At 37.9% G+C, this 18,096-nt stretch overlaps 3 protein-coding genes and 1 pseudogene across 4 annotated transcripts; 1 reads left to right on the top strand and 3 right to left on the bottom strand.

Annotated features, from left to right (window-relative positions):
• The first annotated feature begins 163 nt into the window (after positions 1 to 163).
• LOC110753867 (phenylalanine N-monooxygenase CYP79D16 pseudogene) lies at positions 164 to 2,898 on the top strand (annotated as a pseudogene).
• A 79-nt stretch (positions 2,899 to 2,977) lies between these two features.
• Positions 2,978 to 8,026, bottom strand: LOC110753901 (F-box/LRR-repeat protein 3). Its single transcript, XM_021954886.2, has 8 exons — positions 7,231 to 8,026; positions 6,112 to 6,237; positions 5,699 to 5,803; positions 5,220 to 5,613; positions 4,986 to 5,115; positions 4,192 to 4,486; positions 3,858 to 4,109; positions 2,978 to 3,395 (listed from the first exon to the last, which is right to left on the bottom strand). The coding sequence occupies exons 1-8, from the start codon at positions 7,870 to 7,872 to the stop codon at positions 3,336 to 3,338; spliced, it is 2,004 nt and encodes a 667-aa protein (XP_021810578.1). The 5' UTR covers positions 7,873 to 8,026; the 3' UTR covers positions 2,978 to 3,335.
• A 1,558-nt stretch (positions 8,027 to 9,584) lies between these two features.
• Positions 9,585 to 12,777, bottom strand: LOC110753829 (U2 small nuclear ribonucleoprotein B'' 2). Of its 2 annotated transcripts, none has more exons than XM_021954805.2 (5): positions 12,605 to 12,777; positions 11,452 to 11,624; positions 10,874 to 10,967; positions 10,177 to 10,256; positions 9,585 to 10,008 (listed from the first exon to the last, which is right to left on the bottom strand). In XM_021954805.2, the coding sequence occupies exons 1-5, from the start codon at positions 12,675 to 12,677 to the stop codon at positions 9,730 to 9,732; spliced, it is 699 nt and encodes a 232-aa protein (XP_021810497.1). In that variant the 5' UTR covers positions 12,678 to 12,777; the 3' UTR covers positions 9,585 to 9,729. The 2 variants fall into 2 exon arrangements, with proteins under 2 accessions (XP_021810497.1, XP_021810496.1); XM_021954804.2 differs by having other exon boundaries at positions 9,585 to 10,011; positions 12,605 to 12,776.
• Positions 12,778 to 15,362: 2,585 nt separating this feature from the next.
• Positions 15,363 to 17,338, bottom strand: LOC110753856 (phenylalanine N-monooxygenase CYP79D16). Its single transcript, XM_021954837.2, has 2 exons — positions 16,218 to 17,338; positions 15,363 to 16,142 (listed from the first exon to the last, which is right to left on the bottom strand). Exons 1-2 carry the CDS (start codon positions 17,193 to 17,195, stop codon positions 15,513 to 15,515), a joined length of 1,608 nt encoding a protein of 535 aa, XP_021810529.1. The 5' UTR covers positions 17,196 to 17,338; the 3' UTR covers positions 15,363 to 15,512.
• Positions 17,339 to 18,096: the final 758 nt, after the last annotated feature.

Genomic DNA, 18,096 nt, shown 5'->3' with positions numbered 1-18,096 from the left:
CCCACTATATATATACATGTTCAGGTCGGCCGAAAGTTGGAGATAGAAATGAAAGCAAAACAGATATATATGCATACGTACGTGGCCGCAGATGACATGCATGCAATGTGCACGCGCAAGAAAGTGAAGAGAAAAACCGAAACCCCATAGCTTTCATTTAATGATGGAGGCCGCAAGTATGGGATCATTGGGATGCACAAAATTGATTGATGTTTTTGTCACAAGGTTTTGCTTCCACATCTAGTACTACTACTACTGTTGTATATATTTGGATAAATATGTTGTAGAAGAAATCTGAATTTTCACGACTGTGTTTTTGGTTTTGATCTTTTTGTGTTTGGTTTTTTGGTTTTTTCTTTTCACAATATGATGATAGCACACTAGGTGACATAAAATTCGGTACCGATACATTGCTATGAATGTGTGCTAAACTAAAACACAACTTTTATCACTAAATCCTTAACTCTCAACATATAATTTGAGTGTATCGCTTGTACACGTGATTATTGGTAAAAGCAAGTTGCAAGTAGGAGGTCTATATGATCATCTAATACGATTTTTATTTTATAACCCGTATGCATCTTGAAAATTTTACCTTTGTATATGAGATTATGTTTCGCCCTCCAATATCATTTGTATCACAAAAAGATAAAAGAGCTTAATTAAAGTGCATGATTAGATAAAAATAGCCCAGAGGAAGTTTTAAGGTTCGTTGAAAGCCATCGGATACCTTACAAAACCTCTCTAGCTAGCAGTAACAAAATAATAAGAACTTTTGACTGATCACGCTAAATTATTAACACACATGTTTTTTTATCATGAAAAAACCAAATAGTCAACCTCAACTGACTCTTAGACAGTAACTGTATGTACCGTAACTAAAGGAAGTGGTACAAAAAAATCTTGACTGAACTGAATTGGGTAGTGGTTACCAAAAAACAAAGGTTACTACTTGCCAGTCCTTTTAGTACTTACTAGTGGGGTTTCTATACAAGTCTCTGAAAAACTTGGGTGATCAGCTTTGTTCTCTAAACCACAGTCATTGCCTTATTTCCCTCGAAGCTATTCTGCCTCCCCTTCTTGCTTCTTCTCATTACAATCGCCATCACATATTTGATCAGACAATCCAGGCGTGAAGAAGTTCAAGCAACACTACCCACTTCCTAGTCCCAGGTGCCTAAAGCCTTGGCCTATTGTTGGCAACCTCCCCGAAATGCTCATCAACAAGACCGCGTTCTGGTGGATGCACAAGCTCATGGACGAGATGAACACTGAAATCGCATGCTTCCGCCTTGGAAATGTTCATGTATTCACCGTCACTTGCCCAAAACTCAGCCGCAAGTTCTCGAAGAAACAAGATGCAACTTATGCCGGGCTGTTAGCATTTCCACTCTGCTCAAATACATCTATTCATTGCGTGCATCAGATTACACGCCGAGAGGGCTTGACTTGGGTGGCCATTAGAAGATAATAAAGGAGCCCATTGAGATTACAAGGAAATACCATGACCCTCTGATTGAAGAGAGGGTTCAGCAAGAGAAATCTGGTTATGGGAAGAAGGACCCAGAGGACTTGCTTGACATTCTAGTCTCATTGAAAGATGCCAGTTCTGGGGAACCACTACTGTCACTAGAAGAAATCAAAGCTCAAGTAACGGTGACTCCCTCTCTCTCTCTCTCTCTCTCTAGAAAACAGGGTCTTTTGCCTCAAAATTTGTCACATAAAGCGAGAATCTGTGATGAAGTTTTTCTAATGTCACATATGATGAATCTCATTTTCGTTTCTTTACGAATTTTTTTTTTTTGGGTCACCCCTAAAGCCTTAGGCTCCATGTGGATGGAATGATTTCAAATCCATTGATTGAGATGACATTATAATGTATAAACTTGCTTGTTTAGACTAGTACAATTCATGTATGCCAAGTTTTGGACAAGAAATGAAGGAATAAGATAAATGAATTTCAAATGATTCCTAGCATGTAATCACTTCAAATCTATTTCAAATGTACTACATCTAGTCATTTTAAATACCTTCAATCTAATGTGGTTCTTGTTTCTATAGCAAATTTATCTTTATTCTCAAATCCAAATCCCTTCTTTAAAATCCCTCCATCCAAATGGAGCATTGTTTTCTTGTAGAGAGTTTGATTTTCAATATAGGTCAAATAAAACCTAATTAGTACCGAATTCTCAGAGATATATTTGAGATATTAGTGTAACGTTCATGTGCATATAATTTATTCTCCAATGCGGATGTCCCGTTATATCTTGCTAATTATTATTACGTGTGCATGAATTTCTTTTCTTTATTTTTTCTTTATAAGATACGTAAATGAATTTAACAGAAATATTTTGCGACACAAGAATTGGATGGTGGTTGGCAGGGAAAGACTAGTCCAAGAGTCAGATTTGTCACAGCTCAACTATGTCAAGGCTTGTGCTAGAGAGGCCTTTCGCCTCCACCCCATTGCAACCCTTTAATGTCCCCTACGTGTCCATCTCCGACAAGACAGTTGCCAATTACTTCATCCCCAAGGGAAGCCATGTGCTGCCTAGCCACCCAGGACTTGGCCGCAACACTAAAGTCTGGGATGAACCTCTCAAGTTTATGCCCGAGCGCCATCTCAAGGAAGATGATTGTCTGCAGTCTTGCTCACAGAGACAGAGCTGCGCTTCATATCATTCAGCACTGGAATGTGTGGCTGCGTAGCGACTGCGCTTGGCACTTCAAAGTTTGTCATGTTATTTGCTAGGCTTCTTCATGGAATTAGTCGGAATGTGCCACCCACTGAGTCCAGAATTGACCTCACCGAGTAAAAGGATGAACTCAGCCTCGCTAAGCCTCTGCTTGCACTTGCAAAGCCTTGTTTGCCAGCTCATATGTACTCGGCAGACTAAAACAGTCTGCCATGTTATATCCAATATCGACCTTCTCTTGTCTTGCATGCAAGATTGGATTAATAAAATAAAACTAATGGTGTCTTGTTGGGTCTAATCTAACATAAGACTAGATTAGCTAGATATTGTTCTGTGTTTGATATGCAGCAGAATTGGAAAGAATAACAAATGCAAGATATAGTCAAGTTTAAAGGCAGTCGGTTCATGCAGGTTACAGCATGAAGCCAGCATCTCTAATTGAACAAAACAAATACACATATACTTGTATTTTTGCAGCACCCCTTCAACGTGCCAAACAACAGCAGAGGAATGCTAGTACCTGTTTTGGGGTATTGGGAGAATTGAGCAAATTGGAAGCGTCTTGATTATGTCGTTAATGGTCATTGACTCATTGTTATAAGCACTATACATGTCTGGTTTTCACTTTTTCTTCCCAATCTACGCAGCTTCAGGAGACCTTCCAACTTGCAATTGCCATCCATTTGGATCTATTTCCTCCTGAAAACAAGACATAAAACAACAGTTTAACAAATTGGCGTAAAGGAAATCCCTACAATCTTCCAGGTGATCTACTGCCTATCAATCATGATTCTCTGGCAAGCTCAGTTATTCTACCACGTCCAACACAAGACACTTGATAATTACTAAGGAATCAATGCATCAATGACTTCAGCTGATTGCATGTTTTCACCTATCATTTAACCATCATTGATAATAACCAAAGTAGGAAGGGAAGTACAAGGAAATCGATATGAGGAAAAACTTGTCAGAGGAAAGATTTCTAAAATTATGACCAGCGTTGTTTTCACTTCCATTGTTCTTATATATGTCATCTTTATTCAATGCATACCCTGGAATTCATGTGGGAGGCAAGTTTTATTTCTCGCCAACTAAATTTCTTAATAATTGATATTAGCATGACATGATGAAGCTGCACTCGGATGGAAAGAATTAAAGTACCCGGAATGCTTTGTCCCTCCAATGAAACACACAACCACGGCCTTCCATGTACCCAAAGATATATTTTGGAAGCAATGGTTTCAAGGATGTGTGAAGCTTGACTTTTGTTAGGCCTCCACATGCCAATAGGGCAGCTGCAAGGCCATTTGGGGTCAATCCCGTCAAGTGCAAAATAGTCATGTTCTGCAGGCGGTTGGTACTGGCAAGAGATAAGAGCCCAACATCTGTAACTGAACAATATGACAAGTTTATCTGCCACATGAAGAAATGAACCCCTGGTCTTAGTTTGGCATCAACTTTAATGATCCAGACGGAGAGTGGAAAGAGAAATTACCTGTCTGAGGTTTTGGCAAGATTGACCAAGTGCAAGCATTCCATTATCATTGATATTGAAGCACTTTTTTATGTCCAGAACTTCAAGTTGCCTACATGCCCCAGCAATAGCTGAAAGACCCACTGTTGAGACACTAGGACATCCTCTAATTTCAAGTATCTTTAACCTCAAACACTGTGACAATGATATTAATGAAGAATCTGTAATTTTATCATTATAAGCAATGTTAATCATCTCCATAGTAGGACATCCGCAAGCAATTTTTGCAATGCCCACATCAGTTATTCCCAAGCACCTGAAGGGAAAAAAGAGAGGAAAGAAAACCCAATAAGATTGTTATCAGAGGTGAAAGTTATAACAGCTACAATAAGGTTTGACATAGCATTATTCTTTCAGAGAACTCAGCAGCAGATGACAAAGTAATTTGGGAGAAACTACTAAACAAATGTAATTTCCACCCAATACTGGTGATATGTAGATCTGCAGCAACTTACGGAATTGGAGGTGGGAAATAGAGATTTGATAATGAGGCCAGCATGAGATCCAGTTTCCTTTTCTTTAAAGTATATCATTATACACTATCTTGTCTCAGAATTGTCAATGCAAAGCCATCCTCCACCCCCTACCTTTCTTTTTCTACATACAGGAATGTAATTTCTAGGTTCTTTAAACAATATACTGCCAAGTGATCATTGAATTCACCAAATGATAGAGCACCCCATACATGTAGCAGTCAATTGATTCAGATGCAAAAGAAATGAACAGAATATCTAGAGATCTCTAAAGCGACCAACCTGTACAAATCAAGCTCCTTAAGCTTTGGACAGCCACTTCCAATGTGGGTAAGTCCATCATCAGTAATGTTCAAGCAAATCCCCAGTTTTAGACGACAAAGTTTGGAACATCTTGAGATAGACTTTAAGCCTAAACAAATGAAGGAGTATCAATTATTAACAGATAGAAGATTACATGGGAAAAGAAAGGTTAGGTAAGTTACACACAAAGGAGAGGTTAGATTCAAGGTAAACCTTCATTGTTGATTTCATTATCTGTGACATCCAATTCCTCCAAGAATTGGCAACGCTGTCCAATCAACAGAAAAGCATCTTCAGAAACCAGGCTACACGATTCCATCCTGAGGGAAGTGAGGAAGGTGCATGATTTTGTTATGCAATCCATAGAGGCAGAAGTTATTTTGCGACAGCAGGTGATGTCTAATTTCTGCAACTCTCTATGGGCTTGCACGAGGAAGGAGACACACTCATCTGTAACTCCCAAGCACTTACTTAAGCTCAGCTCTCTCAGTGAGGCACACCAACTTCCAATGGCTTTTGTCCCAGAACATGTAACTAAACAGCCATCTAGGCTAATCGATTTCAACCTCGAATAATTAAGTAGGCATTTTCCTAGGTCAGTGGTGACCTAAAACAAGATTAAAAGCGTCAGAAAAGAGTGTAAGCATAGAGTTCATTACTTGGGTTATTACCATACAGGGTTTCAGACTCACCGAAGGACCATATGCTAAGACTAGCCGCTTTAGGTGTTCAGCACCATTTGTCAGAGAAGACAAACCCACATGGCTAACATTCTGACATTTTGACAAATTAAGCATCTGCAGAAGAGGAAATTAGTGAAGAGTGTATACAAATACGGTTGAAATGAGCAAGCGTCAGCTAAGATTTCTGAATTAGTGAATAATCAGTGGAGATAATTGAATGTGGCTCTTATGATTTCTGATAGAATTTTGATAAAATAGAAGAGTTTTATGAAATGGGCATCCACCATCAAGTCTGAGAAAATTGGGCATGGTGGAAAAATATGATTCCCTTTTGTCAAGTAAAACCCTTGTATATTGCTAAAAATAAGTGTCTTAAAGTTATGGAAACTTATGTAAAACATCAGCAAGCAAATGAAATGTACCTTGAGGGACTTGCAACTATGCTTAAGGGTCACAAGGCCTTCATCATCAATTCCAAGGCATCCTTCAAGAATTAAATCTTCAAGATGTTGTAATTGCAGGATATGTGGGAGACATTTTTCTGTGATCTACAGAGAAAAGCATAGATGTAATTTCAAGTTGATTAAAAAAAAAAAGTAAAATGGAACCGGAAAGAGGTTCGGAACATGTGAAATGCATTTCTCCATCTTATTTCATTTCTACCTAGTTTTATTCATGCTTACATGGGTCAAATACGTCACCCTACACCAACAAATCAAATTCAGACCAACAAGACAGTGGTCATAATAATTAGACAGCACAGCCAACAATGTTGACGAAAAGTATCTACAGTTGGTTTTTGTGTTGATGGGTTGGCCTTTCACTACTAGCAACTTTTTGTTAGTAATGATCCACCAAGAAAACTTTACTCCTTTAAAGAATCATGCACTCTGTGGAATATCATTGAAGAAACATATAAAGTTAATCTCAAGGAATGGAAGAAATATGTCATGAGACCTACATAAAAATTGTAATCACACTGTAGGTTGGGATAATGCTTCTTATATTACATAAAGCATCTGAGATGACTTTTCAGGAGAACCATATTATGAATCTGATAATGAAAGTGCAAGCTGATACAAGAAAGCAAAACCCTTTACATCCCACCAAGCTATAAATGAATATTAAAAAAATACACCATAGTGAACAGAACCAATGCACCAAACCAGAAAAACAATAACTTAACATCAACGCCTAGAAGAACAGCACAGTTCAGATTACCAAATCCCAAACTTGAGCTTCAACACCATATCGTTTGGGTAGGCATATTGACCAGAGTTGAAAGTGAAAAATTGCAGTAAAAACAATATTAAAATCAAATTTACCCAACTGAAGTCTGGTCAATCAGCATTCAACAGAGATAAATCCCAAAATGCTTGGAAAATGTAGGAAAGCACAAGACCTTTTTTTTTTTTTAACTGTTCAATAATAACTAATTTTTAGTCAATCACTAGCTCAATGGAGCTATAAACATCATCAAATGCAAATGAAAATAGCTCCCAGAAAAATGTAGAGAGAGACAGAGACAAAGAAAAACCAACCGGCAAACAAGAGAGATCCAAACTCCGAAGGTCCTTGCATTTCATAGCGATCAACCCAACACCCAAATCAGTGACACGTAAGCACCACCTCAAGCAAAGCAATCTCAGCTTCTTACACCCAACAGCCACACACCCAATCCCAATATCAGTAATCAATTTACACCTCGCCAAAATCAGCCTCTCCAAGTTCTTAGCCTCTGCGATCGCTTTGGCCGCCGAGTCAGTCAACTCAGTGCCATTGGACAAGTCAATCTCGACCAGAGAAGAGCAGTTGGTGGCCAATCGCAGCAACCCAATGCTGGTAAAGTCTCTGGAGCGCGAGAGATTGATCGAACGGAGCGTCGATTTCCATGAAACAGAGAGTGAGGCGAGTGATGGGTCGTCGACACGTGGACAGAGAGATAGGTCGAGGTGAGAAATTGAAGGGTAGCGATGGAGGGTTCTACATAGGAGCTCCGAGCGAAGGGGCTTGAGGGATTTGCGGTGAAGACGCTCGATGAAGTAGAAGGACTTGCAGACCAAAGAGAAGGACTTTTTGGCAAATGGGTCGTCGTTTAGATGGTCGAGGATGGTGTGGATGATCTCATCGGTGAACATATCAAATGGGTTGGTCATGTTGCTGCTGTTGTTGAGCTTCTTCATGGATATGGTGGCTATGGTCTGGTGTCCCAAGTTTAGAAGAGTTTTTTTTTTTTTTTGGACAAAGTTTAGAAGAGTTAGAGGTGGAGGTAACCAACTGTATAACAGAAAAACGGTGGCTTTGGAGAGAGCGTGGGAAGAAGAGCTGCGTGCGAAATTACAATAGTAACCTCGTGGCACTATTGAATAATCAGCAATTTCTTTTTTCTCTACAAGAGATAGTGGAAAGGGTCGTGGCACTATTGAATAATCAGCAATTTCTCTCTGCAAGAGATAGTGGAAAGGGTCGTGGCACTATTAAATAATCAGCAATTTCTTTTTTCTCTACAAGAGATAGTGAAAAGTGGGAAATCAAACATAGGACCTCGGGTGCATAGGTAAATATTTTTAACTACTTGGCTTACAATTTTCTTACGAATAATCAGCTTTTAGAAAAACGCAATATACATGTTCTAATAATTTTCTCTTTTTTGAGTGTTTTGAAAGGATTAAGGGTATGTTTGGAAATGATTATGGGATGGCTAAAATCACTTATGAGGAGAACCAGAAATGATTATTAGTGCCCATTTGGCATTACTTATTTGGGGTGATAAGTGATTTTTTAAACATTTTGGAAAGCACAGCCCGTTTGGTGAACTATGAGAAAATCACTTATTGTTAAAAATTGCTGTGAGAGAACGCTATAAGGGAAAGCAGCTAATGAGGTGCTTTCATTTTCTGATTATGCAGGAATCAATTTCGAAGAGGCGTTAGGTTTAATGATTATGCACCAATCATTTTCTAATTATGCGGGAATCAGTATAAACAACACTTTTTAACAACAAATTTACCAAACGCCAAACTGTTTTCTCTCACAGCTGATTTCTCTCACAGTAAATCTAACAGCGATTATTTTTACAGCACAGCAATGCAAAACTGACCCTTAATCTATCTAAAATCACTCACAAACGAACCCCAAAAGTGTTTCTTAACAACCAAAAGTGCTTCTTATATTATGTGGTAGATAAATGATTTTGAGTCACAAAAGCGTTTTATGGAGAAGTACGTACTAGCACTTAGTTGGATTTACAGTATATTTTTTGACGATATTCTAATAAAAGCGCTTTTATGGATAGAAGTGCTTTTATATCTATAGGAAGCATTCTCAAACATGTGGAGAGAAAGGAGTGGCTGGGGTCATAGTTGGTACTACGATTCTACGAAATATAGACCGTCGGTTGCTAATAATAGGTGGGGGCAGGGCAGATTTCTTTTCATTCTTATTTGGGGAAGTAACATATGAGGGAGGGAGGGCAGGACAGGTTGAAGTGCACATGGTACTTAACAGGACACATTTCACGCTTCCATGATGTCACATGCAACTGAAGCTCCAGAAAGAAAAATGCAAGTGGAATTTGTTCTTAGCTGTTGAACCAGTGGAGTATGATGCATGATCTCAGCTTCAAGTGGCTCTGTGTTTCTTATTGAATGGAGAACATCAGCACAACCCAATTTTTCATCTATTTGGGGGATTTTTCCCGGTTAAATTAACGGGTTCACCGTTCTCTATATTTAACGGAATCACCAATCTCTATCAGGATATAGTGATATTTTCTCCACTCGGGTTGGATTGTGTTTGCATTAGACGCAAATTTGTACAGAGATCACCCGGATTTGGGTTCAAGAGTTGATTGCGTCTCTGCTCATTTGTCATTTTTCATATGAATCCAAACACATGATAAATTGATTCTGCATTAAGTTTCTTGAGGATCAACAAGAGTACAGTAAGATTATACGCTCCGACTATTACATATCCGCAACACAACGAAAGAAACAGAACAACACTTTACTACAGAAGATAGGAAGGTGAGGTTATTTCGGTTACTTCTTGGCAAAAGAGATGGCCATGGAGTTTTGAGGGGTGATTCTGAAGCCTTGAAGGGCAGTCATGGCCATTGATGAGTGAATGTCATCTTCAAACTCTACAAAGGCGATGCCTGGCTTTGCTTCAATCAACCGGACTTCCCTAAATCCTGGGTATTGTTTGAACAGCAATTCCAGCATAGCACTAGTGGTTTCGTGGGGCAAATTCTCAATGAACAGAATGCTGTTTGGAGCTGCTGCTTCATGTGCATTTGGGTTGCCTTGCCGAGATGAGGCCTGCTGATGATACACATACAATTTACATGAATCAATTAGCACTTTGTATATAAAATTTAATTTTTCACACTCAAGAGTGTAAGCAAAAAAGAGTCCATCATTCACAGTGTGAGAGTTGAAAAAGAAGATTATCAAATGGCACTGCATGATAGTGTTAGAAACACTTACTGTTCTGCCTCCATTTTCAGCAGTTGCACCATTTTCCGTAGCAGATTGCTGCCCTTCATCACCTCGCTTCTTTCTTTCAGCTGAATCAACAGATTGATTTCAAAACACGACTCGCTTAAGATATTATAAGAATCTAATTTGAGCAAACTTTTTTTTTTCAATATAAACTAAAACTTTTAGTATTATCTATCAGCCACCTTGTAAATATAGCCTACCTAACCTAAACAACCCTTTACTATATTAGACCAGGTCGATCAAGTGTCATTTAAATTTTCCCAAGTCAAAGAAAAAAGGAATGTCTTAAATAATACATTGATGCTCTTGCACATAGCAGGGCAGAGAGACCTACAGGAGTCAAACGCATTCAATCAAATTTTTCTACACATATTGCCAAACAAGCAATGGTCGTACTTTAATACTCAGAATGGCAAACTATTTTGTAATATTAGTACCCACTCACCAAACTCATATGCAAAATCTGTCAGAATTCTTAGCAGTCTTAAGCTCTATTGGTTCAAGTAGAAGCAATGTGTTCTCAACATTCTTAGGAACACACCAGTCATTTATTCATCGTAATCTTTATATTCTTATGCTATAACAATGGTCCATGCATTTCATAACTAATTTTAATGAAATACATCAAATACCCAATTAAAAAATTCAAGATTATTCAAAATATCTAAGTAATTTCAGTCACCTTTATCATCCTGCTTCTTCTTCTTTTCTTTTGGACCTAAGCTTCCGTCTGCATCAGCTATGCAATCTGACTTTGTTTTTGCATATTGAATCCGCTGCACCAAAAAAAATTATGATCATCTTTACATTTTAGAAAAACAAAATTTAATGGATGTGAACATCACAATATTATAATCAAACATCATCCTTTGATAAAAACAAAACAACTAAAGAGCAGAGTGTAGTGTAACATTTACAGTGAATGCATCTTTATTCCACAAATAGATTTCTCTTTCAAAACAAACTTCCAGGTATTGGTAACTACATCTTTCAAGGGATGCAATGCCTACATCATAAACTAATTAAAGAAGAGAAAAGGAAGGCTAAGCATGCCAGATATGGTCATGAAGCCCAAACTTAACAAAAACATAGACAGCTCAGAGATACACACAAACATAAGAGTATAGAATTAGAATCTGCGACATAACAGAAGAATACAGATTAGGAAGAAAGCTTTATATGGTTCCAGAAAGTTGAAATCTTAGCAAACATGTCCCACTTATATGCAATAAGCTACCAACTGGGCTTATTCAGACCTACCATGGGTTTATCATAAAATGGGAAGTTTTGCATCTGACGCACAGCATTACTGGCAGAAGTCACTTCTAGAAATGCAACCCATGCTTGCCCACGAAGCTTGGGTGTCTTCAAAGCTACAACATCCAAAATCTTTCCATATTGCGAGAATAAGCAATACAGGGACCTCTTCAATTCTGCAAAGGAAGCAAAAAGAATGCCACTATTAACATACAAAAGTTTAGCCCCAAAAGTAACATTAATATCTTGTTATGCTAGACAATTCAAAAGTCGACTTCAAAAAGGAAGTAAGATGTCAAGACCGCTAAAGCAGAAAATTGTGGTTACCCTCTTGCCTCTACAGTGTCACTTTCTCAATTTTATGATCCAACAAGCACCCAAGTAAACCAGAATCACTTTACAACAACAAAACTCTCTAATGTTGCATTTGGTTTGTGGATTCAGAAGATGAGATTTTGAATTGATTCCTCATTTAAATTGTTTAATGAGACTTTATAACCATTAAAATAAAAGTAATGAACTCCCCACGTGAACTTGATTGTTTGAAATGGGATAAAGTTCGAATACTCAAGACATAAATATAGTGTTTTGTTCTTGATTTACAACAATAAGTATTAGAATTTTCTTTTCTCCACATATTTAGCGTTTTATGCAAATCGTGTAAACTAAATCGTTAAATCAAAACCCATCCTTTTAAATTCACAACTGCAATGCAACCTTAGTATCCGGTTATAATTCATGAAATTCAACTATTACCTAGGTTTCATATGAGTAAGTTCAAATACCCAATTCAATATACAACCAACAATGGTCCTTTCAACACTTGCACGAAGATTCACCATTAAAGTTTCTGAATCAAGTACCATACCGAATTTTCACTAAATTCACCATGCCCTATCTGCTGTGGTTGCACTCGCCAATTCAAACTAAAACCCTAAACCTCAACTTGCGCTAAGAGAAGTTAAAAAATAAATAAAAGAAAATACACTATAATGGATTCAAAGGAGAGTATTGCGATTAATTTTGCAGACTAGACATTACTATGGTGAGTCAATTAAAACAAGTGAGAGATTCGGCATTTTGTTTTCTTACAGTTTCCTCAGGTTTCTCGGTAACCAAACAAAGGGAAGAAGAGATAGAGCATAGATTGAGTTACCTTCTTTTTTGATTTTCTCGTTGAGGTTCTTAATGTATATTGTTTGGTTAGGCGGTATGTCCCCTGAAAGCATGGTCGCTGCTCAGAGAGAGAGAGAGAGAGAGAGAGAGAGAGAGATCGATCGCACAGCTTCAAGTCTCTGTGATTTTTGTGGGAGAGAGAAGCGAGAGACTCGGTGTCCAATCGGACTGAGCCCTAGAAGATGTTGACAGCCGCCATTGGGCTCCAAGAATTCTTTGTACATTTGGCCCATTAAGTCATTGGGCCTTGCTCTTAAAAAGCCACTAGTAAAACGATGGATTGGACTAAATAGTCAACATCCCAGCTTGGTTGTCTTTTATTGTTTTTGGTCGGAATACTTGATTGTTTCATACGGAACTTCTGACTGTCAGTGTCACCGTAGTTACGTAAACGTAATGTCAGAATTAAGGGCCGTGCCGTCCTTAGATTAGGGATGGCTCCAAACCATTGCAATGTTTTGGGGTGTCCCCACACTGAAAGGGTGTAATTAATTTTTATTAAACCCAAGCCACTTGAGCCTGAACGTGTCCTTAATTATACAGGTGTGTCAAAAAATTATACAAAGGGAACTCAATTTCATTGCACTATTAAACCCAACCCAAGCCCATTGATATTTAAAATGTTAAAAAAGAAAAAACGTCTTATTCATGAAAATGAATTTCATTGCACTAGAGTAAAATCAGTCTTTATCGTTTGACCAATTTCTGGAGTTGAATTGAAATTGCATTGGCTGTTGCATGATGGAGTACACTTATTTCAACTCAATTATTGAATATGATATTGGCAATCCACGATCGCGACCATGCATTCATTCTGGCCATATATAATGAAGGGAAATAGCCCTATACTATATGCCACCAATTTTATAATCTTAACTAAAAATAAAAATAACTAAAAATAATGAACTATCGCATTCACATGTCGCATGTGAATTAGGCATCAGTCATCATATAAAAGGTTATTTAAGTCCTCTCTGTCGTCCCCGTCCCCCCCACTGATTCCCTCGCAGGGCTTCTGTCTGCCGCATCAACTCAACAATAATTGACCAACTCAGAAACTCGATGCATTTCACATGCGCTGCATCATCTTCACGAGCAAATCGTACTTGGTTCATTCATTACATGTTACGAACCATTTTCCTTTTGTGTACAAATCCTAGTCATGAATCTTCTAATTTCTAATGACTTTTTACATTTTTAAAAGAATAACTCCGTACATATCAAAACACAATAATGCTATTTGGATCACTGGTTTAATATAGATGGGCCCTACCAATGAAATAGCAACACCCTATAAAAAAAATCAAGCAATGTCCTATATATATATATATATATATATATATATGATATAATGTTAATTTTAAGAAAAACACTTATCTTGCAGCTTATTCTTCCTGTTTGTATACTAACTATAAGATAAGAAAAACACTCAACTAGGCTATAGCTCAGTTTGTACATACGGTAGGTCCGTCCCATATTTATTATAATACCCAATTTCTTCAAATAATACTCGATGACTAGGATCCAACTAAGCAAGTAACATAATATAACTTAAATTTTGATTTAGTGTATTTTTTGGATTCCAAAACTACCCATATTTATAAGTTAATGTGTTATAGAGGGGTGTAACTAATGATACACGTTGACTTTGGAAAGATCTCCAAATGGTTGTAATGGATGTAGGAATTAATTTAGAAACTTATTTGAAATTAAATATTAAATTCAACATTAACGTATTAGTAATCTATAGATGACTAACATTTTGGTTTATTTAATATAAAAAAATTATGTTGTTTTCCTTTTATGAATTATACGACTAATAATCTATTTTCTTATAGTTTTATAAATAATAGTGTACATTCTAATTATGTTGAAAAATAATTTGATAATCTATTTTTTTTTAATAAATTAACCCATTTTTTCTCTATATAATGTACCTATTTTTTTTCTCTAAATAATATACCTTTTTTTTTCTCTAAATAAAGCACCTATTACTTGTTTTATGAAAAATAACTTGATCATATTTTTATTGTTTGTTTTATGAAAACAATTTTTTTTTTAAATGAACCTATTTTTTCTCTCCAAATAATGCACCTATTTTTTTTCTACCTAGTATAATGAACCTATTTTTTTTGCTAAATTTTGTATCTATTTCTTTCTCTAAATAATGTACCTATTACTTGTTTTATGAAAAATAATTTGAACATCTATTTATTTTTTATTTTATGAATTTTTTTTAAATGAACCTATTTTTTTCCCTCTAAATAATGTATCTATTTTTTTCATTTATACAACGTACCTATTTTCTATAAATTATTGTGTACATAATTTTAATTTATGAAAAATGTATGGAAATTTCAATTACAAAGTAATTGACCTATTTTTTAAAATTATTTTGGTTAATAATATACCTATATTTGTATATGTATATATTTATATTTATATTTTTCATATGTACATTAATGAAATGCTTGGAATAAATTATAAATGAAATATGAAGTCTGATGGCAACGATATAAAAACATAGGAATACTATAACCTCTTATATCCTACTAGTCATTTAAATTTGAAATTAAATTTTACACATAGATTTATAGAATGCCGAGTATATGTCTAGGAAATAGAAATTATATGGACCTACATTAGACACACCCTTAATTTGTAGTGAAAAATATACGTGCCACATTGTTACATGAAGCATATAATGTTGGTGGCCAAACATTACAGAAAGGCTGGTATTAATGCAAATTCCCATATTACATATCAAACATAAAAATCACATTATTTAACTTAATACAAGATGGTATGAAAATTTGTGCCAAATTATTTATTCCAATTGACTCTTTCCTCCATGCCAAGCAGAAACCCTAGGCCAATTTGCCGCAGTTTTATTTCTGGTACACGTGAGCTGGCAGGCGTGGCTTCGCGAGTGCAAGCAATGGCTTGGCGAGTAGGAGCTCGCCGTCTGCCTCAGTGAGGTCGATTCTCGACTCATTGGGCGGCGCTTCCCAAGTAAACCCATGAAGAAGCCTAGCAAACAGCATCACAGTCATGCTCGTGCCGAGTGTACTCGCGACGCAGCCTCGCATGCCGGTGCTGAACGATATGAATCGGAGCTCTGACTCAGTGAGTACAACACCTGACCCGTCGTCCTTGAGGTGGCGCTCGGGCTTGTACTTAAGGGGCTCGTCCCAAATTTTAGGGTTGCGGCCGAGCCCGATTCGGCTCAGCATCACGTGGCTGCCCTTGGGGATGAAGTAATCGCCCACGGTCGTGTCGGCCATAGACACGTGGGGGACGTTGAATGGCGCCACCGGGTGGAGGCGGAAGGCTTCTCGAGCACAGGCCTTGACGAAGTTGAGCTGCGACAGATCTGACTCTTGCACTTGTCTTTCTTTGCCAACTACAGCGTCAAGTTCTTGTCTTGCTTTCTCGAACAGGTGGGGTTGGTTTATCATCTCTGCAATAGCCCATTCAGCTGCGTTTGAGGGGTTGTCCACTGCTGCCATTATCATCTCCTGCATTTACAAAACAATAATTGTTATTATTTTAAGCACCGCAGAGTTAATCAGTTTGACTCTTGAGAGACTTACATTTACTTGGCCTTTGATCTCGTCTAGTGAGAGCAAGGGTTGACCACTGGCGTCTTTGAGTGAGATAAGAATGTCAAGCAAGTCTACTGGGACCTTGTTTCCGCCAAGTTTCTGATGTTCACGAATCCTCTCTTCAATGACGGGGTCTTGGCGTTTTCTTGTAAGCTTAATGCAGTCCTTTATGATCTTCTCATGGCCGTCCAAATCGAGGCCTCTCAAGCATGAGATGTAATCGGATGCAGAAAATGCATAGATGTACCTGAGCATATCGAACACTGCATTTAAATAGTTTTGTTCCTCAACACTAGGACCTCCGTCCTTCATCTCCTCCGTAAAGTACCTCTGGTTGAAAATCATTCTCTTAATCACATTTGCACAATAATGTTGTGTAGCAAGTCTCAAATCCACAATGCCACTGCCCTCCTCGTTGTTGCACTGGTTGAACACGTATCGAACAAGGTGGTCGGCCTCCTCAATCCTCTTGTCCGTAAGCCACTTATGTCTCATGGGGGAGAGCATCTCGGATGTGATGACCTTCCTCATTTTCTTCCATTGCTCTCCGAAGGGCACCATAACCGTGGTTATGTACCCTTTGGTGATGAGGAAGGTGGAGATGCTTAGAGGCCTCGTGGCAAAAGTTGCATCTTGTTTCTTCAAGATTTCGCGGCTGAGAATGGGGCAGGAGACGGGGATGACATGAACGTTTGCAAGACGAATGCAAGCGATTTCGGTGTTGCTTTCCTCCATGAGCTTGTGTATCCACCGGAATGTGGGCTTGTTCATGAGCATCTCGGGGAGGTTGCCCACAATAGGCCAAGGCCTTAGGCCCTTGGGAGTGGGAGGAAGTGGGTAGTGTTGCTTGATAGCTTTGTTGTTGTTGTTGTCGTTAATCTTGCTTTGGTGCCAGTAACGCTTCATTAAGAAACGCACCAAAGTGATGGCCAAGCACAATGTGAGGAAGCCAACATTGGCTTCCATGACTGCACGAGTAGAAAAAAGGGTTTGAGAGTTGAGAGAGTTTTGAGACTCTTTTGTCTCTCTCTTTTGTGTTTCTTTTGCTTTGTGAAAAGAACTTGGTTGCTAGAAAGAAAGTGTTTAGAACTCTAGGAGAGATGAGATGAGAGAGCTGATGGTTCTAATTTTGAAGCTCTTGGTACCTCTATATATATAGCCTAGGGATGGAGAATGTGTTGGAGAAATGATTGCACGTGAAACATAAACTTTCTTGTGTTTCTTTACTTTGTTTTTGTTTTTGTTTTTATTTAAATTTTTTTTATTTGGTGAAACATGAAACTCAAAATATGGGTACTAGGAACCAAGGTGGTTGGTGTGAGTGGTTCGGCACTCTCATTCCTTAAGAGAGGTCAGGGATTCGATCCCTGATCTCGTACGGAATCACTACTTTGGCCAACACTTTACCCCTTACGGGCCGACTCGGTGTGAGTGGGGATTAGTCTGGGTTGTGGTTAAGGCTTAAAGGTGCCACCCATAGTTGGGGCCCATCCAGGACCATATCATGGTTCAGACCCAAAAAAAATATATATGGGTACTAGGAGCCTAACACGTTCTCTTTTAATTACAATATGGCCACTCTGACACCTTGATTTGTTGGCTTGTTAATGGGTTAAATTTTTGTAGGGCCAAGCTGTTTCTTGTAATCTTCTTGCTCTCGTCTCGCGGTCCGCCACAAATCCAAAAAGGGCAAAGATCTGCGATAAATTTTTACAAAAAAGTGCCTAGTATGTTTTTTTTTCTCCATTATTGAGTGAATATTCCAGAATCATTTCCATCCATCAATGGGAAAACACTCTAATTTTGTGTAAAATACCCATCATAGCATTCTCATATAAGTTTATTTTAATACCCTATTTTTACTCAC

The sequence above is a fragment of the Prunus avium genome, chromosome 6, assembly GCF_965620075.1.
Source record: "Prunus avium chromosome 6, drPruAviu1.hap1.1, whole genome shotgun sequence".
NCBI classification, from domain to species: domain Eukaryota; kingdom Viridiplantae; phylum Streptophyta; class Magnoliopsida; order Rosales; family Rosaceae; genus Prunus; species Prunus avium.
Note: the sequence above shows the minus strand (reverse complement) of the source record. Positions and strands in the feature narration are given on the sequence as shown.